The sequence below is a fragment of the Lepus europaeus genome, chromosome 10 (genome assembly GCF_033115175.1).
Source record: "Lepus europaeus isolate LE1 chromosome 10, mLepTim1.pri, whole genome shotgun sequence".
Taxonomy (NCBI): domain Eukaryota; kingdom Metazoa; phylum Chordata; class Mammalia; order Lagomorpha; family Leporidae; genus Lepus; species Lepus europaeus.
Window position 1 is genome coordinate 17352844 of NC_084836.1, and position 22947 is coordinate 17375790.

Consider the following 22947-nt stretch of genomic DNA (forward strand, 5'->3'; position numbering starts at 1 on the left):
TAATTAGGGCCAGGTTGTTAATTGTCTCTTGCCTAAAGGTCCCCAGCCTCTAAGAGGCCGTCTGGTGGCAGATTGCATGTTCTCCTTAGCAATGACCTTTTGATGATTCCACCTGGTTTCCTGTGTGTTTAAGAAAACTCAGCAGACGAGAAAGGGAGCAGAGCTGGGGTTGAAGGCAAATATTTTTGAACTTACTTGGCAGGAGCAGCTTCCGTTTCCTTCCATGCCTTCAGCACAGGTGCCCCTGCCGCTGCAGGGGGACCCCGCTCCTCCTGGGCACTCTAGGGAATCAAATAACTCAGATTCACTCATTCATTCATAACTGCACACACAAATTCTGGCAGGATGAACGAAACACCTTCTATGTGCTAGTCGCCAAGAAAAAGAAGTAATTGAAGACCTTATTGGGGCCACCTAGGGTTTCATAGGGGAGGCAGGTGTATAAACAGGTGGATGTCATAACAGATGCTGTAACAGAAAGCATCTCACTTTGTCTTAAGCATTTGTCATATACTTTGCAATAGACTAATGAGGTCATTCCCATGGCAACCCCCAGGGGTGGCTGCTGTTGGTGCTGGTTGGCAGGTAAGCAGACCGAAGGTCAGAAAGGTCACACAACTTTTCAGGGTGTCATAGGTTGTAAGTTGCAAAGCTGAGAATTTAGTCAAACCCTCAACTCTAAAGCCAGGTCTCTTAGCTAATAGGCTAGTAAAGGGAGCCCCGTGGAGGAAGCCCCGAGTATTTATGCTGTCTTGGGGAGTCTGAGAAATGCCCCCCAAGAAGTCACTTAAGCTGGGGTCTTGAAAGCACAGGAGGAGTGGCCCATGCTTAAAAAGGGAGGGGCATGATAGGCAGAGGGAATAGCAAAGACAAGGTCTGAGAGCTGTGGAAAGGCAGGGCCTGTGTTGGGGATGATACAGAACTTGGTGGGGCTGGAACATGGGAACAAAGGTGTGGGAGATGCTCATGAAAAATGCTCATTAGGAAAAAAATATGCACGATTTCAATTTTTATACCGAAATAAACCTTTTAATTCCATTTCCTACAAATGCATTGAGGCACCCTCATTTTATGTGCTCGGTAGATGAAAGTTGCTGTGGTTCTGATAGATATTCTCTCTGATGTTTGTTCTTCAGGAGTGGCATATAACGGGGAATAAATTATTTGCCACCTGGTAGAACCAGGCACCGTGTAAAGTTCAGGTGTGTGAGGGTGAACACGCAGACCAGTCCCTGCTCCCATGGTCCAGCTAGCTCAGGGCGGAGGGAGCCATAGACTAACAGCCAGAGAACTGGTTTACAAAGTGCGATGAGGGTGGTCAGAGGAAGGGCTAAGCTCTCACTACTCCCCCTACTGGATGCTACCAACATTTGCCAAAAACAACCCAAGCCTGAACGGCCCAGCTGATTTAGATCCTGTCTCAATACAGAGCAGCAGCCAGGGTCACTAGGGACCGGCCTTGTTACAGATTTTGGGCTTAGTTTGAGGGAGAGCAGCAGGTGTGGCGAATGAAGAGGAAGGGAAAGAATTTAATGAAGCCGAGGCCAGGTAAGACCTGGAAGCTCATCGGAAAGCCAGTCGAAGCCCTTGAGGCCCCAGTGCCGAGCCACGGGTGCTAAGAGACTTTTTTATTTTTATTTTTTTATTTTTTTTTTAATAATAAACCGTGCATTAGCAAATAGTTCTTCCCCCACCGGCTGTATTTTTTTAAATTAGGCCTTCTTGGGCTGAGATGGTATTTAGGGAACCAGGGCCAGCCCTGGGCCGTGCTGGGAATAGAGAGAAGTGCCAACTCTCCCCCTGGTTCCTGCTCTTAGTCCCTGTGGCTCTCCCCGGAGCTGGCTGGGCTGGGGGCTCCCGGGAGACACCCACCTTGCCTTCGGGCGCCCTCCGACTTAGCAGTCGGCGGTCCCTTCGCGGCTGCAGGCTGAATCCGTCTGCCTCGCTCAGGTTCCACTGCCGGCTCCCCTTCCTCTCCCACCTGCCTTCCGCGCAGCCCCCACGGAAGACATTTTCCCCAGTCCCGCCTGGGGGCGGAGGTGACGCCGCCACCCTCTGGGCGCCCATTCCACGCAGCAGACTGTGGGACAGACTCACCTACTGAGAACGACCGTATTCTAGGCTACAGAGGAGCCGCGGAGCTCCGCTAACCCCGCTCTGGAGTGCGTGCCTTGGCGTCCTTTTTAAGAGTCTAGGCAGGTGTTCCTCTAAGGGCGAGTCCCTGGACCAGCTGTTCTGAATCACCGGGAATCTGAAACAGCTGATCTCATAGACGCCCGGAGCCTACTGGGGGTCGCCAGAGGCTGGGGCGAGCAGGGAGGAGGAGGAGGCATGGACAAAGGTTGATTGATAGTTAACAAAATTTGAGTTAGAAAGGAGAAAGAAGTTCCGCAGAGGAACTATAGGTAATGATAACGTACTGTATGCTCTGCTTCTGATACCGCTCCCTGCTAATGTGTCTGTGGAAGATGGCCCAAGTGCTTGTGTCCCTGTCACCCACCATGGGAGAAGTGGAGGGAATTCTAGGCTCCTGGCTTCAGTCTGGCCCAGCCATGGCCGGTGTGGCCATTTGGAGAGTAAACCAGAAGATGGAAGAGCTCTCTTTCTCTCTGACTTTCAAATAATTAAGTCTTAAAAAAATAAGCAAAAAATCACATGGTGACTCACAAATACATACCATTTTTATGTATCAGTTTAAAAGATTTCGAAGAAAATGAGAATTAAAAAATATGCTTATTTTGGTGCAAAAATCTTTGAAATCCATAAAGTGGATTTCCATGAAGTTTTGAAGACTTCTCATACATATAGGTTTCAAGATCTTTTTTTCTTGGCACCAAAATCAATTTATCTTTCCATTTTCCTCTTTCCTCCCCTACTCCTAGTACTAGCAGAGGTTGTACATCTAATGCACCAAAGGTTCTGAACAAAGTAGAGGCTCAATAATGGAATATTCCCTCAAAAAGATAATACTTCTGATTATTATAATAAAATACCTTCTCACCTAATAATGATCTGCAGTGCAATGAGAGATGCCCATAGGGTTTCCACGTTATGGATTTCTCCCTCTTTCTTTTTTTTTCCATGTGAAATTGTTTAAGAACAAAAGGGAATTCTCCAAATAAACCTCACTCTCCTCTTCACTGGATTCTCACAGTGCCCAGAGTTCTCACTCTGTGGAGGTCCAACTGAGACCCCTAATTAGCAAAGACCTATGCTCATGTGTCTGAGGGTTGTCTATCCTGTCACCTTTCACTCTGCTGAAGAACTTAAAATGTCAATAAATCAGTCCCTGTATTTAGACTTTCTGCCTGGAAATGCCGATCAGCGAAGTTTGGTGACCCCTGCTGGAGTGAAGTGGGAATGGTTGGGTGGAGCCTGCAGATGGACCCCAGCGGGTGTCTTGTGGTGCTCATGTTTGTGGCCAACACTGAGGGAGAGAGACTTTCCAATCTCCCTCATAGGAGACACTGCATCCCTTGATGTATGGAGATTGGAAATGTCTCATTACTATTGCTCAAAGTTGATGTTTGTAATTAAAAAATGAATTACAGCAGCTTAAGTACTGAGAAAAGATTGTTCAACTTAAAGACAGGGAATGGAGGTAATACAAAATGAAACAGAGAGGAAAAAAACAGACATAAGAAGCAGAGTATCAGGAGTATCAGGGACAAAGAACCTTAATGTATGTGCAGTGGGAGCCTGAAAGGGGAGAAGGGAGAAAATGTGTTTGACAAAATGATGGCTGAAATTTTCCAAATTTGATGAAAACTGTAAATCCATAGTTCCAAGAACACAAAGAACCCTCTTCCAGGCCAGCTCTCTGCTGTGGCCGGGGAGTGCAGTGGAGGATGGCCCAAGTGCTTGGGCCCTGCACCCCATGGGAGACCAGGAGAAGCACCTGGCTCCTGCCATCGGAACAGCGCGGTGCGCCGGCCGCAGCGCGCTACCGCGGCGGCCATTGGAGGGTGAACCAACGGCAAAAGGAAGACCTTTCTCCCTGTCTCTCTCTCACTGTCCACTCTGCCTGTCAAAAAAAAAAATATCATGAAGAAAACTACATATTGGGGCTGGTGCTGTGGTGCAGTGGGTTAATGCCCTGGCCTTCAGCGCCGGCATCTCATATGGGCGCCGGTTCTAGTGCCAGCTGTTCCTCTTCCAATCCAGCTCTCTGTTGTGGCCTCGGATAGCAGTGGAGGATGGCCCGGGTCCTTGTGCCCCTGCACCTGCGTGGGGGACCTGGAGGAAGTTCCTGGCTCCTGGCTTTGGATCGGCTCAGCTACGGCCATTGCGGCCGTCTGGGGAGTGAACCAGCTAATGGAAGACCTCTCTCTCTGTCTCTACCTCTCTCTGTGGCTCTGTCTTTCAAATAAATAAAATTAATCTTTTTTAAAAAATAAAACTACATATTATAGTGAAATTCCTTAAACTTGGTGAAAAAGAAAAAAAAATCTCAAAAGCAGCCAAGAGGAGACACGTTATGTTGACAGGAAGAAAGACCATGACAGCAGCTCCTGTGTTAGAAATAGCACAAACTAGAAGGCTGTGGAACAATATCTCCCAGATACCAAAACAGAAAAGTTGTCAATCTAAAATTCCATGTCCACTAAGAATGTCTTTCAACAACAAAGGCAAGATAAAAAACTTTCCCCATCATACGAAAGCTGAAAGAACTCACCACTAGCTGAACTGCACTATAAGAAATGTTAAAGGAAATTGGTTAGGAAGAAAGAATATGATATCAGATTTAAAGCTGGATCTATATAAAGGAGTGAAGAATACTGGACATGGTCTTTTTGTGGTTAAATGTGAAATAAGTGCCCAAAACTTTAAATCATTTAAGGATTTCTGGTTGTTTAAATCAACATTGATTATATATTGTGGGACTCTTAACACATAAAAGAGTCTTTAAAAATTTCATGGAAAATGCTTATTATGAGAAAAGTATGTGTGCATTTCAATTTTTTTGCACAAAACAGATTTTTATACTTCATTTTTCCATAAACATTTGACCTACACTCATATAGGAGTAAAATGCAAACCATAATAATGCCAAGCAGGAATGGTAGAAATGGAAGTATACTGTTGGAAATTTCTTGTGCATAGAGTAGTACCCATCACTTGAAAGTCAATGTGGACTGGTGACGTGGCATAGCAGGTAAAGCTGCCGCCTGCACTGCCAGCATCTCATAGGGGCACCAGTTCCTGTCCTGGCTGCTCCACTTCTGATCCAGCTCCCTGCTAATGTGCCTGAGAAAGCAGAAGATGGCCCAAGTGCTTGGGCCCCTGCACCCATGTGGGAGACCCGGAAGAAGATTCAGGCCTCTGGCTTTAGATTGGCCCAGTTCCAGCCAGTTCCAGCTGTTGTGGCCATTTGGGGAGTGAATCAGCAGATGGAAAACCTCTCTCTCTTTCTCTGCCTTTGCCTCTCAATAACTCTGCCTTTCAAATAAATGAATAAATCATTTTTGAAAACAGAAAGGAGATATAATTAAATGTGTTCTATAAATCTGAAAGAAAATTCTTTTAAAAAAAATCACTGAAACCAAAATGTGTCTCTAATAAGTCAAAAAAAGAAATAAAATTGCTATCATGTAAAATAACTAACCCAATAAAAGACAAATACAGTGGGAAAAAAGGAAAAAGACCAGATGGGACAAACAGAAAACATAAAGCAAGATGGTAGTGTAAATGCAGCACATTAAATATAAATGGTCTAAGCACCTTAATTCAAAGGCATTGGCTTTCATATTATATAAAAAGGCAAAAATGAATTATATGCTGCCTATGAGATATCAACTTTATATTTTAGGCATGGAAAGCCAAGACACTCAGGCCAAAAAAAAAAATTAAAAAAAAATAAAAAAACTAAATGAAAGATCTCTGTGAGTGAGATCCCAGTGGAAAGAACGGACCATCAAAGAAGGAGGTACCTTTCTCTGAAGGGAGGAGAGAACTTCCACTTTGACTATGACCTTGTCTAACTAAGATTGGAGTCAGCGAATGTAAACAGCTTCCATAGCCTTGGCAACTCATGACAAGAGCCTAGGGTGATTACTAACGCCATAAACAAGAGTGTCAATTTGTTAAGTCAGCAACAGGAGTCACTGTGCACTTAGTCCTCATGTAGGACCTCTGTCTTTAATGTACTGTACATTTTGAATTAATACTATAACTAGTACTCAAACAGTATTTTATACTTTGTGTTTCTGTGTGGGTGCAAACTGTTGAAATCTTTACTTAATATATACTAAAATGATCTTCTGTATATAAAGAGAATTGAAAATGAATCTTGATGTGAATGGAATGGGATAGGGAGCGGGAGATGGGAGGGTTGCAGGTGGGAGGGAAGTTATGGGGCGGAAAAACCACTGTAATCCATAAGCTGTACTTTGGAAATTTATATTTGTTAAATAAAAGTTAAAAAAATAAAAAAGAGATATCAACTTTAAACATAAAAATGTAAAGATATTAAAGATGAAACAGAGCAAAAGATATACTAATGGTAATCAATAGAACTGAATGAAAACGAAAGTACAACACATCAACGTTGTGAGATACAGTTAAAGCATTGCTTAGAGGGAAATTTATTGTACCAAGTGTCAATTACATCAGGAAGGAAGAAAGTTCTCAAAACATGACCTAGATTTACATGTTAAGATAAATAAGTTAGGAAAAGACTACCGTATGATACCCCATATAAGCAGAAGATAGGAAATATACAGGTAAGAGCAGTTATCAATGAAACAGAAAATAGCAAAGCAATAGAGTAAATTGATGAAACCAAATGCTAGGAAATGAAACATAAATTTTCAGGCAGGAAGATAGAAAAATGGAAGTTGCAAATCACCAATAGCAGGAACGTGAGATAAGAACATTATATAGATCTTACAGACATTAAAGAGATGGTAAGTGAATATTATAAACAACTTTATGCCAACAGTTTTGGAAGTATCAAGGAAATGGACAAATTGGTGAAAAGTCAGAAACTACTAAAGCTCACTCAAGTGGAAATTGATAATCTCACTATCCTTGTATCTAAGGAGGGAAATTTGAAGTTTAGACCCTCCATGCCAAATGATTTCATTAGTAAATAGTATCTCACACTTAAGGAAGAAAGTGAACCAATTTTACAAAAACTCTTCTATGAAGTTGAAGAGAACATATATTTATTTTGTATGAAGAGCATTATTACTCTGATTCCTAAACCAGGCAAATATATGACAAGAACTATAGACCAGCATCTATTAAAAAAACTACAGACCAACGTGTCTAATGAAAATGGACACGAAAATTTTTTAAAGTTTTAAGCAACTTAAATCTAACAGTATGCAAAATAGATAGTACATTATGGTCAGTGAAACAAAGTAAGAAAAAAAGAAGTAGAATGCATGTAGACTGAAAAATAAAAATAAAATTGTATTTATCCTTAGACAACATGATTGTTATGAAGAAAATTCCAAAGAATCTCCAAAAGGTTAATAGAACTAATATATGATTTTACTAAGTAAGGTAAAAAAATAAAAATACATTATATTTATAAACTAGCAATGAACAATTAATTGGAAATTTTAAATGCCACTAAAAACAGTACCAAAGGCCATAAAAACTTAGGAAGTAAACTAACAAGAAGTGTGCAAAATTTCTAAGCTAAAATCTATGAGCAAAATGACAGAAAATGGACAGCTATACTGGGATTGTGGGCTTGAAGACTTGATATTTTCAGATGTCAATTCTCTCTAAACTAATCTACATATTCAATGTAAATCATTAAAATCTTAGCAGATTTCTTTTTGGGTAGGGATTAACAATCAATTCTATACTTATATGGAAAAGCAAATGTATTAAAATAACTAAAATAGTTGTGAAATTTTGACTTTTCTACAACAGCCCAAAGGTAATTTGATAGGGAGTGGTAGTCTTTTGAAGACATGTTGTTAGAATTATTATTTATATCAAAAGAAATGAACTTTTATCCACACAGCAAACAGTATTATAAATTAACTTGAAATGGATGATGGACATAATTTCTATAGGCACTAAAATAAAATCTTTGTAATGTTATGTTAGTCAAAGTTTTTTAGATACAGGAAGAAATACCTATAAAGGGAAATTAATACTTTTGATCTCATTAAAATTAAGAAGAATTTTTTCTTTTCTTTCTTTTTCTTTTCTTTTTTTTTTTTTTGACAGACAGATTTAGACAGTGGAGGGAGAGAGAGAGAGAGGTCTTCCTTTCTGTTGGTTCACCCCTCAGATGGCCGCTGCTGTCGGCACGCTACGCTGACCTGAGGCCAGGAGCCAGGTGCTTCTCCTGGTCTCCCATGCAGGCGCAGGGCCCAAGGACCTGGGCCATCCTCCACTACCTTCCCGGACCACAGCAGAGAGCTGGCCTGGAAGAGGGGCAACCGGGACAGAATCCGGCGCCCCGACTGGGACTAGAACCCAGGGTGCCAGCACCGCAGGTGGAGGATTAGCCTAGTGAGCTGTGGCGCCAGCCTGATTTTTTTCTTTTCAACAGACATTACTAAAAAACTGGAAAGACAAGATACAAACCATGGAGAAATATTTGCCAACTACATATCTAATAAAGCACTTGTGTTTCAAATATTTAAAGAACTCTCCAAACTCAATATGATACATCGCACTTATCTGAGAGTGATCCAAGATCCCCAGTGGGTACTAGAAACCCTGGGGAGTACCCAGCCCTCTCCTTTAATGCCTTTTCTGTCTTAACTAAGCATTTGTCGTACACCGTGGCTGTAACTTTTGCAGTTTGAGGTGTGATGGCAAAACCAGCATATATATATTTTTTCCTTCTTCATAATTTCACACATAGAAGATGTGGTTTTAGCATAGATCTTAGCAATCTTGGCATATGATTTTTTTTCTGATTAAGTTGAGAACTTGACCATTTCACTTAAAGGAAGCACTTTACAGCCCCTCTTTGTTACATCCTTATTATTAAATAAAACAGGGCCACTTGAACACAAGCACTGGGATACCCAGACCGTCAATCTGACAACCAAGATGACTACCAAGTGGCCACCGGTGGGCGGCGTATGCAGCAGGGACATATTGGATGATGAGATGTTGATGGCCTTAGTGGGATAGAGCTGGAAGGAGTGAAATTTTATCATGCTACTCAGAACAGAGCACAATTTCAAACTTACAGTTTTTATTTCTGGAATTTTCCATTTAATGTTTTTGTCTGAAGATTGACTGTGGATAACTGTAGAAATTGAAGCCATGCATGGGGGTGGGGTCTCTGGTAATAAGAAAACAAGCATCCTAAGAGCTACATGAATTACAAATAAGGACATGAAGCAAATGAAAATGGATTATAATGAAAGGCCACTTTGTACACCTAGTAGGATTATCTTTAAGAAATCTGATTATACCAATCATAAGCAGAGGTGCTGAACAACTGGAACTTCCATACAAGGTTGGCAGAAATGAAAAATGATGTAGATTTCAGAAAACACTGGCCGTTTCTCCTAGAGTTAAAGACAGTCACCTTACAATCCAGTACTTTTAGATGTTTCGCGAGGTGAAATGGAAACTTGTGTTCCCACAAAGCCCTGCCCATGAATGTCATTAACAGCTTTATTTTAATTTATTTCCACATGTAACACACAGGAAGCAAATCCCAATGTCTTTCAGTTAGGAAATAAAGAAACTGCTGACCAGTACAGAGTGGGGTAGCACGAGGCATCAGAAATGAATGGCCTACTGATACACGTGATGGCATGAGTGACTCAGATGTGTTACGGTCAGTGGAGGAATCCACACTCACAAAGTCATATACTGCATGACTCCAATTACATTACTGCTTAGACATGGTTTGAGTGTGTCCCTCCATGGTTCATTTACTCCCCAGTCAAGGGAGGGAGGGAAGAGAATGGAAAAGATAAGACCATAGCATTTAGAGACCAGGCCTTTGGGATGTGATTAGAATTAGATAATAAGATCAGTGTGGAACCCCCACGATTGAACCACCTGTGGCTTTGTAAGAAGCAGATGAGAGACCAGAAGACACACACATACTCCCCTCCTCTGCCACGTGATGTCCTGTGCAACTTCAGGACTCTGCCACTAAGAAGACCACCATCTGACTGAGGTCTTCAACCTTGGGCCTACAGATCCATGAGCTAAAAGGAACCTCTTTTCTTTATAAGTTACCCAGCTGGGCATTTTGTTATAATCATGCCAAATGGACTAGTACATATGACATAAAAGCAAGAGTTTAGGCACAGAAGACAGATCAATGTTTTCTAGAGTTGGGTGTTGGGAGAGGTTGACAACAAAAGGAATTTGTTGGGGGGGGGGAATGGTATAGCGATTGTCCATCTTAATTGTGGTAGTTGCCACACAACTGTTTGGCTTTGTCAAAATTTGCATAATTATACACTAAAAAGGGTGGAATTTCTTGTGCTCAGGACCAAGGCATTTGCTGGTTGGAAATCACTCCCTCCTGGGGATTTTCCTGAGCCACACCATCAAATATTCTGCAGGGGAAGTGAGGTTTTCTGTATAGGAGGTGCTTCATCCTATGCCATCCCTATCTCCCTGAGGCTTGGGACTCAGTGGGCTAAAGACCAAGGTGAGAACTTGTTGTTAGGGCCTGGATGTTTGTGCCTACCCCTTCCCCCACATCATGTCATGTGTTGAAGCCCTAACCCCAAATGTGATGGTGTTTGGAGGTAAGACCTTTTGTTGAAGGTAATTAGGGTTAGAGGATGCCATAGGGTAGCATTAATGTCCTTATGAGAAGAGAGACTGGAGGCATTGTCTCTCTCGCTCCCTCTCCTTCTATCCCCTCTTTCACCCTCTGTCTCTCTTATCCCTCTTTCTTTCTCTTTTCTTCTCTCATGGCCTTCTATGGGAGGACAAGGAGAGAAGGTGGCCACCGGCAAACCAGGAAGAGAAGCCTCATCAGCTCAGTGATAGAATTTGCTAAGTACGTAATATGCATGGTCTCATTCTCACAGCAGCTGTGTGAGGAAGGCATCCTCACCATCAGCATCATCATCATCGCCATCGAAATCATCATCTTCACCCAGATTAAAGAGAAGAAAACTGAAGCTAGGGGGGCACCTTGCCCAACGTCACATGGTTGGTTGGTAAGGGTAGACACCGGCACTGCATCACATCTCTCTCAGTAATTGGAGTCCTTAGCCACTAAGCCCGAGTACAGTAGCTCAGTACCTTAGACCAGCAAATCAAATCAATGAGTAATCCCGGAAAGAAGGAGGCCAGCTGGGGGTCTGAGAACCATGAAAGACAGAAATGATCGTTAGCACGTTCAAATACGCCAGGCACGTGCCAAGTCCTTTGTAAGTATGAACACACTCGATCCTCTGCACACAGTCTTTGGGAAGTAGGCATAGTATTTTCATTTTATAGATGAGGAAACTGGTGCCACAGGATAAGTTTACCAGCTAAAATACTGGATGATCAGTTAAATTTGGAATTTCAGGTAAACAATGATTTTTGTACCATAAATACGTCCCAAATTTGTATGAATATTTATTTGTTAATCAAAATTCCAATTCAGTTGGCTGCCCTATGTTGTTTTTTGCTAAACCTGGCAACCCCACAGGGAGGGTAGGTCCCAGACCCAGCATGGAGCCAAGCTGGGACTGGAAGCCAGGCAAACTGATTTCCAGGCCTGTGATCTTCTCAGTGGCAGCAGGAACTAGAAGAAGCTCAGTGTCAAGGGATCGACTCCAGGAAGGGAGTTTTCCAGGGCAGAGCTGGTTGGGAGTTGGGAGCAGGCTGCCTTCCCAGCAGCTTGCCCTGCAATGCAACTGGATCTTTGGGAAGCAGGGGGTAGCAGTGGGTTAGAGTTGGGGCTCCCCAGGGAGATACCCCTTGTTTCTACCCAGGCTCTGCACTTATCCTCTGCTGCCTCTTGGGCAAACTGCAAAACTCCTAAAACCTCAGTATCCCACCTGGCCTTCCAGGTATGTTTCTTTTATGTACTCAACAAATGGTTGATTTCTTTGTGAATCGGCCAATCCTGGAAGGAACTTTGGGGAAAAGATAGCAGGAGTGTGGGGGTGTGAGGAGTCCTCAATTTATGACTTAGATATGAAGATTCTTTAAAAGCTTTGTGGAAAAGAAGTTAAAGGGTAAATTTATCTTGGTATGAAAAAATTTGTTAGCGTATGTATAGTTTTTCATCATATACACTTCTGTAAAGTTTTGGAAGAACCCTCACAGAATGTTTTTTAGCGATTAATGGACATGACTTGTTGAATTTTAAAAAATTTTAAAGCCAAAGTGTGCATTTCCCCCCTCTACTTCCTCTTTTCTTTGACCTCAGGCCCTGATTAAGAAAATCGATGGTCAAGTGGACATTGGCAGCAACCAGGCTTGAAGGGGAGTTTATAGAATTTGCTACAACGGCACATTTCTGATGTGCTGTGAGGCCCAAGTACTGATAAGGCCATGGTAGGTCATTGTCGCATTTCCCTTTGCTCACTGCTGCTCTGGGGTCTCTTGCCTCTGACTTTCCTCACGGGAGGTGGGACAATTCTACACTGTCAGCAAATCATCAGCTGCTCTGCTTCTTGCAAGGAAGATAATCCGCTTCCTGCCTGCAAGAGGCCAAGGACCTCCCGTGACATTATCTTGTAAGAGCTCTGGAGGTGCCCATTCCATGTCACCACCTCTGTTTAAAAGCTTGGAGCACAGTGCTGGGGGGAAACAACTCCTGACGTTCTGTTTATAGCTCTGGTTGGAATGGTCTGTCTGGGAAACTGAAGTGAAATATGTTTTCATGTGAACTCAGCATTATTTGTCATTCAAGGCAAAAAAGAAAAAAAAAATGCCTAAAAAAAGGTTTCAAACCCACATAGTCTGTTATTGGCAACCTGTGCAGTAGATGGCAAAGAATATGCAATAGGAAAGAAAAATAAGTCTACAAAGGAAAATAACATGATACAAAAAAAAGTAGGTGATATGATGACATTGATCTAAGAAAAAGTCAAGATCATTTCTCTTTGAACTAATCAGGTTCTGTTGACCATAGGAGAATTTAAAGGTAATCCCTTTGCATCCATTGGTTTGCCATTACCTTGGATTGTTACACAAATCCACAAAGAACTGGGATGCTCAAATTTACACACACACAAAAAAAGAGACTTCATCTTAAACAAAATGTTGGCAGTTCAAATATGGTTAAATTCCAAAGTTAAAAATATGTTTCTGTGCTGATGAGAAAAAACTTCCATATGCACATTTGACAAAGCAGTACAAAATTTTAATTAGGGAGAGGCAGGTTAAATCTGGCTAGAGATACATTCCTTATGTCACGATGATGTTTTTCCCCCTTAAGTGAGAATTCATGTCTTGTTCTTAATTTAAGATGCCAAGTAATTTTTTTCCCACTATATGTGTTTTCCAAATTGTCAGTGATGACCCTGGAGCTGGTTCCTAACTTGAGTAAGATACTATTAAAATAGTTCTCCACGTGATCTGGGAGTGTTGAGGATGAATGTATTTGCCCATGCATCAGAAAGGAAGTAGAGGTGATGCTTGTCTAGGAAACAAGGCCACCCCGGGGCTTGGGAACGTGCTTCCTCACTGAGGAGGAGGACGGGCATGTGTCAGCAGCTCTCAGATGGCCTTATCCTTGCGGAAATGTAAAGCGATAGTCAAGGTCTTGCTTGTCATCACCATCAACTGTGAGAGGTGAAATACACGGCCAGCTAGAGCATTTATCTTTTCCCGAGTCAAAGGAAGGAAGCCCTTCACGACATGTAGTGTGTTTGGAAGGTGCAGATAAAGGGAAGCCTGCTTTTCCCCAACCAGAGGATAGCAGAAATAAGGTCCAGCCCTCAGTTATTGCCTGTTTTGCTTCCCTGGCCTCCAGTCCTAGTTGAAGAAAAAGCTAGAACATTCCAAGAACCCTTTCAGACTCTTCTAATTATAGCTGAGGATTTGCTACACTCGCCTGCACACAGCACAATGCAATGGCATGGAACCCACAGAAGTCATGTTTGATGGGTTATCCATCATTAAAAAAAAAAAAAAAAAGGGCTCAGACAAATAATGTCATTGTTTTTCTTTATCAGAGGTCTGTTTGACTGTGGGGTGGTTTTTCTAAATCCCAAGCCTTGATCTTTCCAGAACACAGAGTATACTCCAGGCCTTCACTGAAAAGACCTACCAATCAAAAAATATTTTGATTCTTTTTGAGCTCTCCTTCTCTCTCTCTGTCTCTCTGTCTGTCTCTCTCTCTCAATAAAGTCTGCTCCAGGCAGTGGAACAGAGTAGAAAAAGAGCAAGCTTATTGCCTGGTAGCCCTGGACTTGAGATAGTTTTCCTCATTCATCCCAAAAGGAACCTGGCAAGAATAATCCTCAAATCTCCAATTCATCAAAGGCAAAATGGACATAAAACTGTTTAACCTGAAGATTTTTTTAAACAATCATATCAGCTAACATAGGCCAAATATCTCTCTAGTATGTAATGTCAGCAGTGTTGAGTAAATGGAAGCTAGCATTCATTTAATCATTTTCTATAGTAAATAAAACACATAACATTGTACATGCAAGTGTAATTTGGGTTCTATTATTTACAGACTATATGGAAAAATCAATATTGAAATAAGTTATTTCAAGACTGAAATAGAAATTTCTAGAAAAATATGCTTATATTTCTCCTTTTACTGGACTTCCATCATTTCAGTTTTCTGAGGAATGGGGCATCAAGAAGCAAATATTAAAGTCCCAGTGCTATGCCACTTACCCATACAGTCTGGGCCCCAGTGGCCTGGACAGCACTGAGGCTGGAGATAGTCCTTCTGGCAAATATGGCGGCACCCAGGGAGAGACAGAGAGTATGTTCTGACCTTGAAGGTGTACCTTAGAGGGTAAAGAGAGGATGCTGCAGTTAATTTCGAATGGCAGGATTGCCCTAGAGTTTTATTTAAGTCTTTATATCTACTCATATTTTAAAAATATGGATTGAATGCATTTGGCTTTCTAAGTGGAATAAAACTAAATTATAAATATTTTTAATTCTTAGAAATAGATGAAAAAAATCAGGGAACAATGATAAATGGGGGAAAATATCTAAAGTAATATCAGAAGCAAAGTTAGTAAATACAGATGTTAGATCTTGGCACTTGCTAGTGGTGTGTCTCAGACTTATCACTGAGCGTCCTAGCAGTAAATGCAAGAAGAGAAAGACCATGAGTTTCATGAAGCACGGTATCTGTGAATTTAAAATAAAATAAAATATTGTTCAGGATTAGCATATTTATTACAGATACTGTAGGTGTAGAAATTTCCGTGGCAGAAGTGGAGTAATATAGTGAGCAACATTCAACACAATATATTTCTGGGAGCTGCCATGATGAGTTCTTTAGAACGTTTTCCAGAACTGGCTAAGGTACAGTTCTGGAATAGCAGTTCTATAGGAGTCAAACAGTATTTGCTATTCACAAGGATCTTTGCAGGCATGGCTTAATGTAGTTTTAGATGTTCGTGAATCAGGAACAAACTGCCATGACTCTCATTCCCTTCAACTGGGCTCTTGCTAAGAACAGTGTGACAGTGAGTTCAAGGTTATTCTCCCAAACCAGTCCCTGAAATGATGCTGATTAACAGCAGAACCACATGCTTGATAGGCAGTCAAGTTGGGGATAGAGTTGATATTTTCTCTGAAAGATTGATAAAACCAGCAAAGACATCCTTCAAAAGGGGGCAAAGGGAAAGCTGAAGGACTGAGTTCTTCAAGAACTAATTGTGGTCTACGGCCGTGCCACCCTGAATGCATTCGATCTCATCTGATCTCGGGAGAACTAATTGTGGAAGACATACAAGTGGCCAATAGGCATATGAAAATGTTATCCAGCACTGCTAGTCATCTGGGAATGGCAAATTAAAACTCCATCACCTCATACCTTCTAGGATAGCTGCAATAAAACAAACAAAAACAAAAAATGGTGGGGAAGTGGACAAAGTATTGGTGAGAATGAATATTAGTGCATTTACTATGGAAACAGCGTAGTTTCTTCAAAAAAATTAAAAATAGCACTAGTGGATGGTTCATCACTCCTACTCCTGGATATATAGCCAAAGGACTTGAAATTGCAGCATTATTCACAGGGACCAAGAAAATAAATCAACTTAAATATCCACCGATGGGTGAATGAATAAAGAAAACGAAACTAGTCCTAAATGTAGGCCCATTTTGATAGTTCACTGACCACTATTGGTATGCTTGCTAACTGTATTAGTCAGTGTTGGAAAACTTCTATTAAAAATGACAATTCTGGTTTTAGTATATTGTGTGGCCTTATGAACAAATAACTTGTCACTACTTGTTAGGATTCATCTTAAGTAATAAGAGTTTTGAGTCATAAAAAGTCTTCAAGAATGAAACACTGACAAAAATTCAGCCATACAATAATTTATTTGTCCCTTATATTTGAGTTCTAATTAGTATCATGGTCCACAGCTAGTTACCACAATGATTATCAGACCCAAAGCTTTAGGTATGTTCCCGCTAGAACCCTTTCCAGATGGAATCCAGATTTTCCAAATAAGTGCAACAGAGAGAGAGAGTGTTTATGCATGTTCAATGTGGTTAATAAACTCTGCATTACAGTGTGAATCAATAAAAACATGTGCTTTAGCCTCAAGTGCAAATGTTCTACGTCACCTAAGTGTGAGCTCAATGTAGTTTTAGGGTAAGAGAAAAATCACGGCCATGCTTTGCAGTTTTTGCAATAGGAAGTTGCAATTTGGATTCACAGCTCCTTGAGTCCCCAGGCTGGAGCACGTGTTTTCTTATAAGTACCTGCAGTCTCGAACCCCTTCAGAGTCATTGGTAATCTTCCTGTAACCATCTGGGCACTTGACTTCAGCATTGAGCCGGCAGGATTGACACTCAGTCCTAATTGTTAGAAGAGATTTCTTATCACATCTTTTTGCCTGTGCAAACATAGAAAAAGAATATCAAATTCCATGATGCCAGCCTTGCAAAATATCTGGCCTGGAGAGTCTTCCCCACGTGCTTCACCTCAGTTGAATGGCAATGAGGTTGAATGGGTATGACTGGCTTGCTACTTGCAAACTTATCTGGAAAGCGTGTTGTGCACAACAAGTGATGTCCCCTACAGCTGTGGGTGAGGGAAAGAGCGTGGCTCCTGCCACACATTCACCATCCCTTTTTCGTATTTGAGAATCCTGCATGGTAGGGGACGTCATTCCATACACTTATCCAAATGGGGGACTTGAAATACATTGCAAAATACCCCCTTTCACATGGGAAATTAATAAAACAGGCTATTCGATGTCAAATGGTCTTAGACTAACAGGCGTCAGGGATATTATTTCAGCATTGATTCCACAGGAATTTCTGTTCTGGGGACAAAATTGTGCTAAATGCTGCAGCATTCCTGTTCCAAAGATATCTGCAAGATTTAGATGACAATCCAACTAGGAAGTAGGCACTATGGAAGCAGAGATCTTTTCCTAATCCATCCATTGGTGTAGCCCAAGCCCCTGGAACAGTAGTCACAGTAGATGCATAGTAACATCCAGTGAATAATTATTGTTAAGTGAAGAATTGGGGTAATCAGACAGACATATAGGAATTAACTACTAAAATGAACGATCCAGACTCACTTGGGCCCTTGTTGAGTGCGCAAGATCCTGAAGGAATTCCTGAAACAGGAGCTATCCACAACCACTCCAGCTTATAGAGCCCTCCCAGTGATGTGAAAGGTGCACACTGTGAGGTGGCACCGGCGGCGGTGCCTGTTCCTGTAACTCTTCTCCATCACCTCCATGCTTTACCTGCTGCTTCCCCTCTAGGAACGTCCCCTCCTCCCCTCAGCCTTCCAACCCAAACCCCTCAAGGTCCTGCTTCTCATCACCTCGCCCGCACAACCACACTCATTGCTCTTTCCTCAACTTCTCTTCTTCCTCTGGCTGGCCCAAGGGAGCCTGTTTACTCTGTGCTCTCCGTTAAACACTCCAAGCACACAGGCCCATGCCCCGTGGTTCTTTTTTCTACAGTTCTTCTTATGGGTCCAGCACTGGGTCTGGTGCAGTAGAAATGTCCTCACTACTTCTAAGTTCTTTGAGATTTGTCAAATCTGCATGAGAAGAAAACATACATTTATAGAACAATTTATTTATTTAGTGTGTGCACTTCCAAGATCATTATCTTATTTGATCATCACTGCTGTAGAGATACACAGGGCAGTTATCATCAACCTCACTTTAGGGAGCAGTAAACTGCATGAGGGCCAGTGACGGGGTAGACGGTGCAGTGACTTGCCCAAGGTCACACTATAAGTTACTGATCTTCTGGTTCTTACTAGCTTTTTCCCTTCCTTGCACCTGATTAGCATACAGGAAAATGAAATCTCGGTTTTTACTGTCAGCTTTCACGTGGCCATCAGCATGAACCAAGGTAGTATTATAATGTTCTTTTGGAGTAATAAAAAATTACTTAGATGCAGGTTGAATGAACCCCCTTTAACAGTTATGATACCTTTACATTTTTTTTAAATGTAGGTGTTTCTTTACATTAGAGTATTCCATTTGGATATAGAATGACTTCACTTTTTTATTTCTTAGTAGGCTAAATTCAATATCTCATTTTAAAGAAACTCCTTGACCTTTACATTGCCATTTTCAAGTGGAATGATTCATTCTACTCTCACGCAATGCATGTCATAGTCCCCTCTGAAAATAAACTCAGCTTTCAACAGCCGTCAAGGTCTTGTTTCTTTATGGACATAAGCATCTAATGCTGACGCGGGGGATGGACACGGGAATCATCACCATCCATGGAGACTTGTCTAGGGAGAAACTGAAGATTAGAGGAGTTAGGTAACTTGTTCAGAGTTGAACAGTTTGTGGTCTGTGGAGCACTGAGACAGGTCCTCAGAAATATTTGTTACACAGGCAATGAGAGCCACAGTTCAAGTGCACCCTTCCCTCACTTCGGAGCTGAAATGTTAACCATTATACCATACGCCTATGCTTCCATGAAAGGCACTGTCAGAGTACAGCCAACTGGAGTGTAAGCTAGTGTTGATAAAGGTTTGCCTGAGGCAGGCCAGACTATTTTGTGATAACTAATATACAGAGTCCCAAATAAAGTAATGAAAATGAGTGAAATTGACAGTGTGAGCTTTGATTCTTGTTTATAGCCTTGCCTGTACTCTGGAGGAACAGTGGTTCTTCTACTTACTACTTGCTGAATTCCGTATTTAGTGGAGGGTCGAGCTTGTGGTTATAAAGTAAATTGAAAGTATGTCATTGTAAAAATTAAAAGAAAAATAAGAAAAGAAGGAACAGGAAGAGTGGGAGGGAGGGAGGGAGGGAAGGGTTGGAAGTATCATTATGCTCTTAAACACTGTATATAGGAAATACATGAAATTGGTTCTATTTATAGCAATAAGAAGGTAAAAAAATAGTGTCCTTATTAGGTCAGAAATCACTACTGTGAACAGTGCTTTAAATAAATCACCCTGGATTGGTCCTTGCGATACCTGCCTCCACTTTGCAGTGATAACATGCATGAGCCTGCTCTAGGGCTCACTGTGGTGATGTACGGGATATGGGCTGCAGACATGGACAGGACTGTGCTGGGGGCTTTGACCGCAGCCCTGTGGAAGGTGGGCGGGACGATTCTCTGGCCCGTCCTGTCGATATTTCTGACCCTTCCGATAGCCTCTCCAAGGGATCTTATCCACCCTGGAATTCCACCTCCCATCTCAATACAGGTATTGGTATTTCCTACAGTCTGAGAGGTGGGATGGTAGGCGTTTCCAGTGTTGAGATGACTAAGACAGGCAGAAGACAGGATGACAAAACCCACAGTGAGGGGAGGAATGTTAGCAGGTGTCAGGCAGGAACCCAGCCTACTTGGTTATCACACCTTCAGAAAGATCAGCACCGTTAGGATCTGTTCCCCACAGGTTCTCTCCTTAGCTCCCTTTCCCATGACAATGCAAGAAAAAAAAAAAACTTTCAAACACAGCATGAAAATGAACAAAAAGTAAATAAAAAGTGCAAAAGTCCCATCTTACCTGCCCTGTGGTTTCAGCCAGGGAGCAGAAATTTTGTACAACCAAGCCAAGAAAAACCAATATGAAGTGTTGGAGCATGCTGAGGGGATATTTTCTCCTCCTCTGTGCCAGGCACCTGTCAGAGAACAATCTGGCTATTTTATAGTAGTTTGATGAACTCCCAGTGAATTCCTTCTCATGTCCGTGTTGGCTTTTAAATCCTTTCCTTTCCTCTTCCTGAATTGAGCCAGAGGATATGTGAGACCTGCCTCTCTAGACAGGAAAAATGTCAAATCCTGGGGTCTCAGTGACATGGGCCCCTCTACACTGTCTATATGTCCTAGCTGAATGACAGGATATCCTGAAGGGGCCGAGGCAGAGACACGACCTGGAGTTCTTGTGCCTTGGGAAACTCCCAAGGGCAGTTACTGCCTCGTCACCACCCTGCACCTCACTGCGGGTCCTGCCCACTGCCCACTGCCCACTGCCCACTGTCACCATGGCCTAGCACAGGCCTTTCTGTCAGAATGCAGAGGCCCAGGCTTGCTGTTGGACAGCGCTGGTGGAAGAGCCTGGAGCAGGCATTGTCCCAGGCACTGAAGGAAAACGCCTGGGCTCCTGCCTTAGAAGAAGGTGGTGCTTTTATGCTATATAGTGGCAAATTCGACTGTAAAGGAATTCTCCTTTGAATCGTGGATTGTTGGAGTTTCTTCTCTTCCATGTCACTCAAGCAGCAAATGGCAAAGCCTGGAGGTCTAATCTTACTTACCCTTCAAGACCAAACCTAATGCCAACTCTTCCAGGAAGCCTTCTTGGCTTGTCCTTCCACCGATCCTGAAGGCTCTCCCAGAAGCTTGCATATATTTATTTATTTACTTTTACAGATTTATTTATTTATTTGAAAGGCAGAGCTACAGAAAGGCAGAGGCAGAGAGAGGGGAGAGAGAGAGAGAGAGAGAGAGAGAGAGAGAGCGAGCTTTCATTGGCTGATTCACTGTCCAGATGACTGCAATGGCCAGAGCTGAGCCGATCCAAAGCCAGGAGCCAGGAGCTTCTTCCTGGTCTCCGGCGTGGGTGCAGGGGCCTAAGCACTTGCCCATCTTCTACTGCTTTCCCAGGCCATAGCAGAGAGCTGGATCGGAAGTGGAGCAGCCAAAGTTGAACTGGCACCCATATGGAATGCCGGCACCGCAGACGGTGGCTTTATTTGCTATGCCACAGTGCTGGCCCCAGAAGCTTGCATAGAATACTGTGAAAACTCAGTCATATTTGTCACAAGACATCTATTTGTCTCCCATGCCTAATTGTGGATATCTTGAGGGGAGAGGCACAGCCTTCATCTTCTCTGTACCCCTGGAAGCCTAGAGCAGAGAACTGCACTTGGAAAATGATAATCATCAGTGATAGCTAACACTTGTCGGACAGTAGCTGTGTACTAGACACTATTCTAGATTTCTCCATGCATTCATCTGTTTAACACTCACATTTGGTGAACTAGGACTGTTTTCCTCATTTACAGATGAGGAAACTGAGGCAGAGAGGTTAAGAGGCTTATCCAAGAGGCCAGCACTGTGCCTTAGTGGCATCGGCATCCTTTATGGACACTGGTTCAAGTCCTGGCTGCTCCACTTCTGATCCAGCTCCCTGCTAATGGCCTGGGAAGTCAACGGAAGATGGCCCAAGTGCTTGGGCCTCTGCACCCATGAGAGACCCAGAAGAAGCTCCAGTCTTCCAACTTCGGATTGGCTCAGCTCTGGCTGTTGCAGCCATTTGGGGAGTGAACCAGTGGATGGAAGATTTTCTCTCTCTCTCTCTCTCTCTCTCTCTCTCTCTCTCTCTCTCTCTTCTCTCTAAGTCTGTCTTTCAAATAAATAAATAAATCTTTGAAAAAAAAACTTATCCAGGACCACAAACTAGTGAGTGACAGATACAGTATTCAAACTGGGCAGCTCCAAGGCCAGTGCTGTTTATCACTACCTTGTACTGCTAAGAACAATAAATATTTAATCAATAAAAAATTGGAGGTGGTGTTTCAGTCTGGTTGAAATTCATGGTAAAAAAAGTGTTGGATTTGGAACTAGGAAGGATAAGATCTGGGCTTTGCAATAGCACAGGTGCGAGAGGGAGCATCTCACGACACGGAAGTCGCCAGGAGGCTCACGGGTGACAGGCGCTGTTCGGGTTCAGGGGTCTTTCTGTCTGAGGTCTGTCTATTGACCTAAGACACTGTCCCAATGTAAAAGGCCCCTCGGAGGAGAACCCAGAGGCCTGAGTGTGAAGATACCCAGTGAGGAAGTCCTTAAAATCCTTGGGCTTGGTGCTCTCCACCTGGCTGTGCATTAGATTCCTGGGCGGGGGCTTAAAACACCTTCTTAATGCCTGCCCCTGCTCCAGAACAACCAAATTAGCACTTCTGGAGTGGGGAATAGATGGAGTAATTTCCAAAGCTTCCTGGGTTATTCCATTTGTGTTGTAACGTGATGGAAGAACAATGAATTATTATTGTGTAAAACCATTGTGGTTTTAAATTTCTCTCAGATACCAGATGAGTAACCTAACTAGTACACCAGGAAAAAAATGAGATGCTCTTTCTCATTCTTTTCTCTCTGAGAGATGTGGATGAATACTGGAGATGGGAATGGGCTTGACTGCCTGTGAAATAATAAAGTGAACCCATAGCAGCACTTGCCATATTGGGTTCCACAAACACCATTAGTTCTGGGAGATGTTGCAGGGAAGACTGGGAAAGAATTCTTTTATCAACAGTTTGGGAAGCCCTCCTCTAATGTCCCTATTTTAGAGACTGACTGTGCTTATCTACTGATTAAAACTCCTGAGAAGGGGCTGGCATTGTGGTGCCGAGATGAGCTACTGCCTGTGATGCCAGCATCCCTTATCAGAGCAGC

At 42.5% G+C, this 22947-nt stretch overlaps 1 protein-coding gene across 1 annotated transcript in view; it reads right to left on the reverse strand.

Annotated features, from left to right (window-relative positions):
* The window catches only part of STAB2 (stabilin 2), a 206502-nt gene extending 186241 nt beyond the window's left edge, over window positions 1-20261 (reverse strand). The window contains exons 1-4 of the mRNA XM_062203017.1: window positions 20063-20261; window positions 16813-16946; window positions 14755-14870; window positions 196-281 (exon numbers count right to left, since the gene is read on the reverse strand). Of these exons, the coding sequence (XP_062059001.1) occupies window positions 196-281; window positions 14755-14870; window positions 16813-16946; window positions 20063-20140 (414 nt within the window). The 5' untranslated portion in view covers window positions 20141-20261. The remainder of the gene's footprint in view (window positions 1-195; window positions 282-14754; window positions 14871-16812; window positions 16947-20062) is intronic.
* Window positions 20262-22947: the final 2686 nt, after the last annotated feature.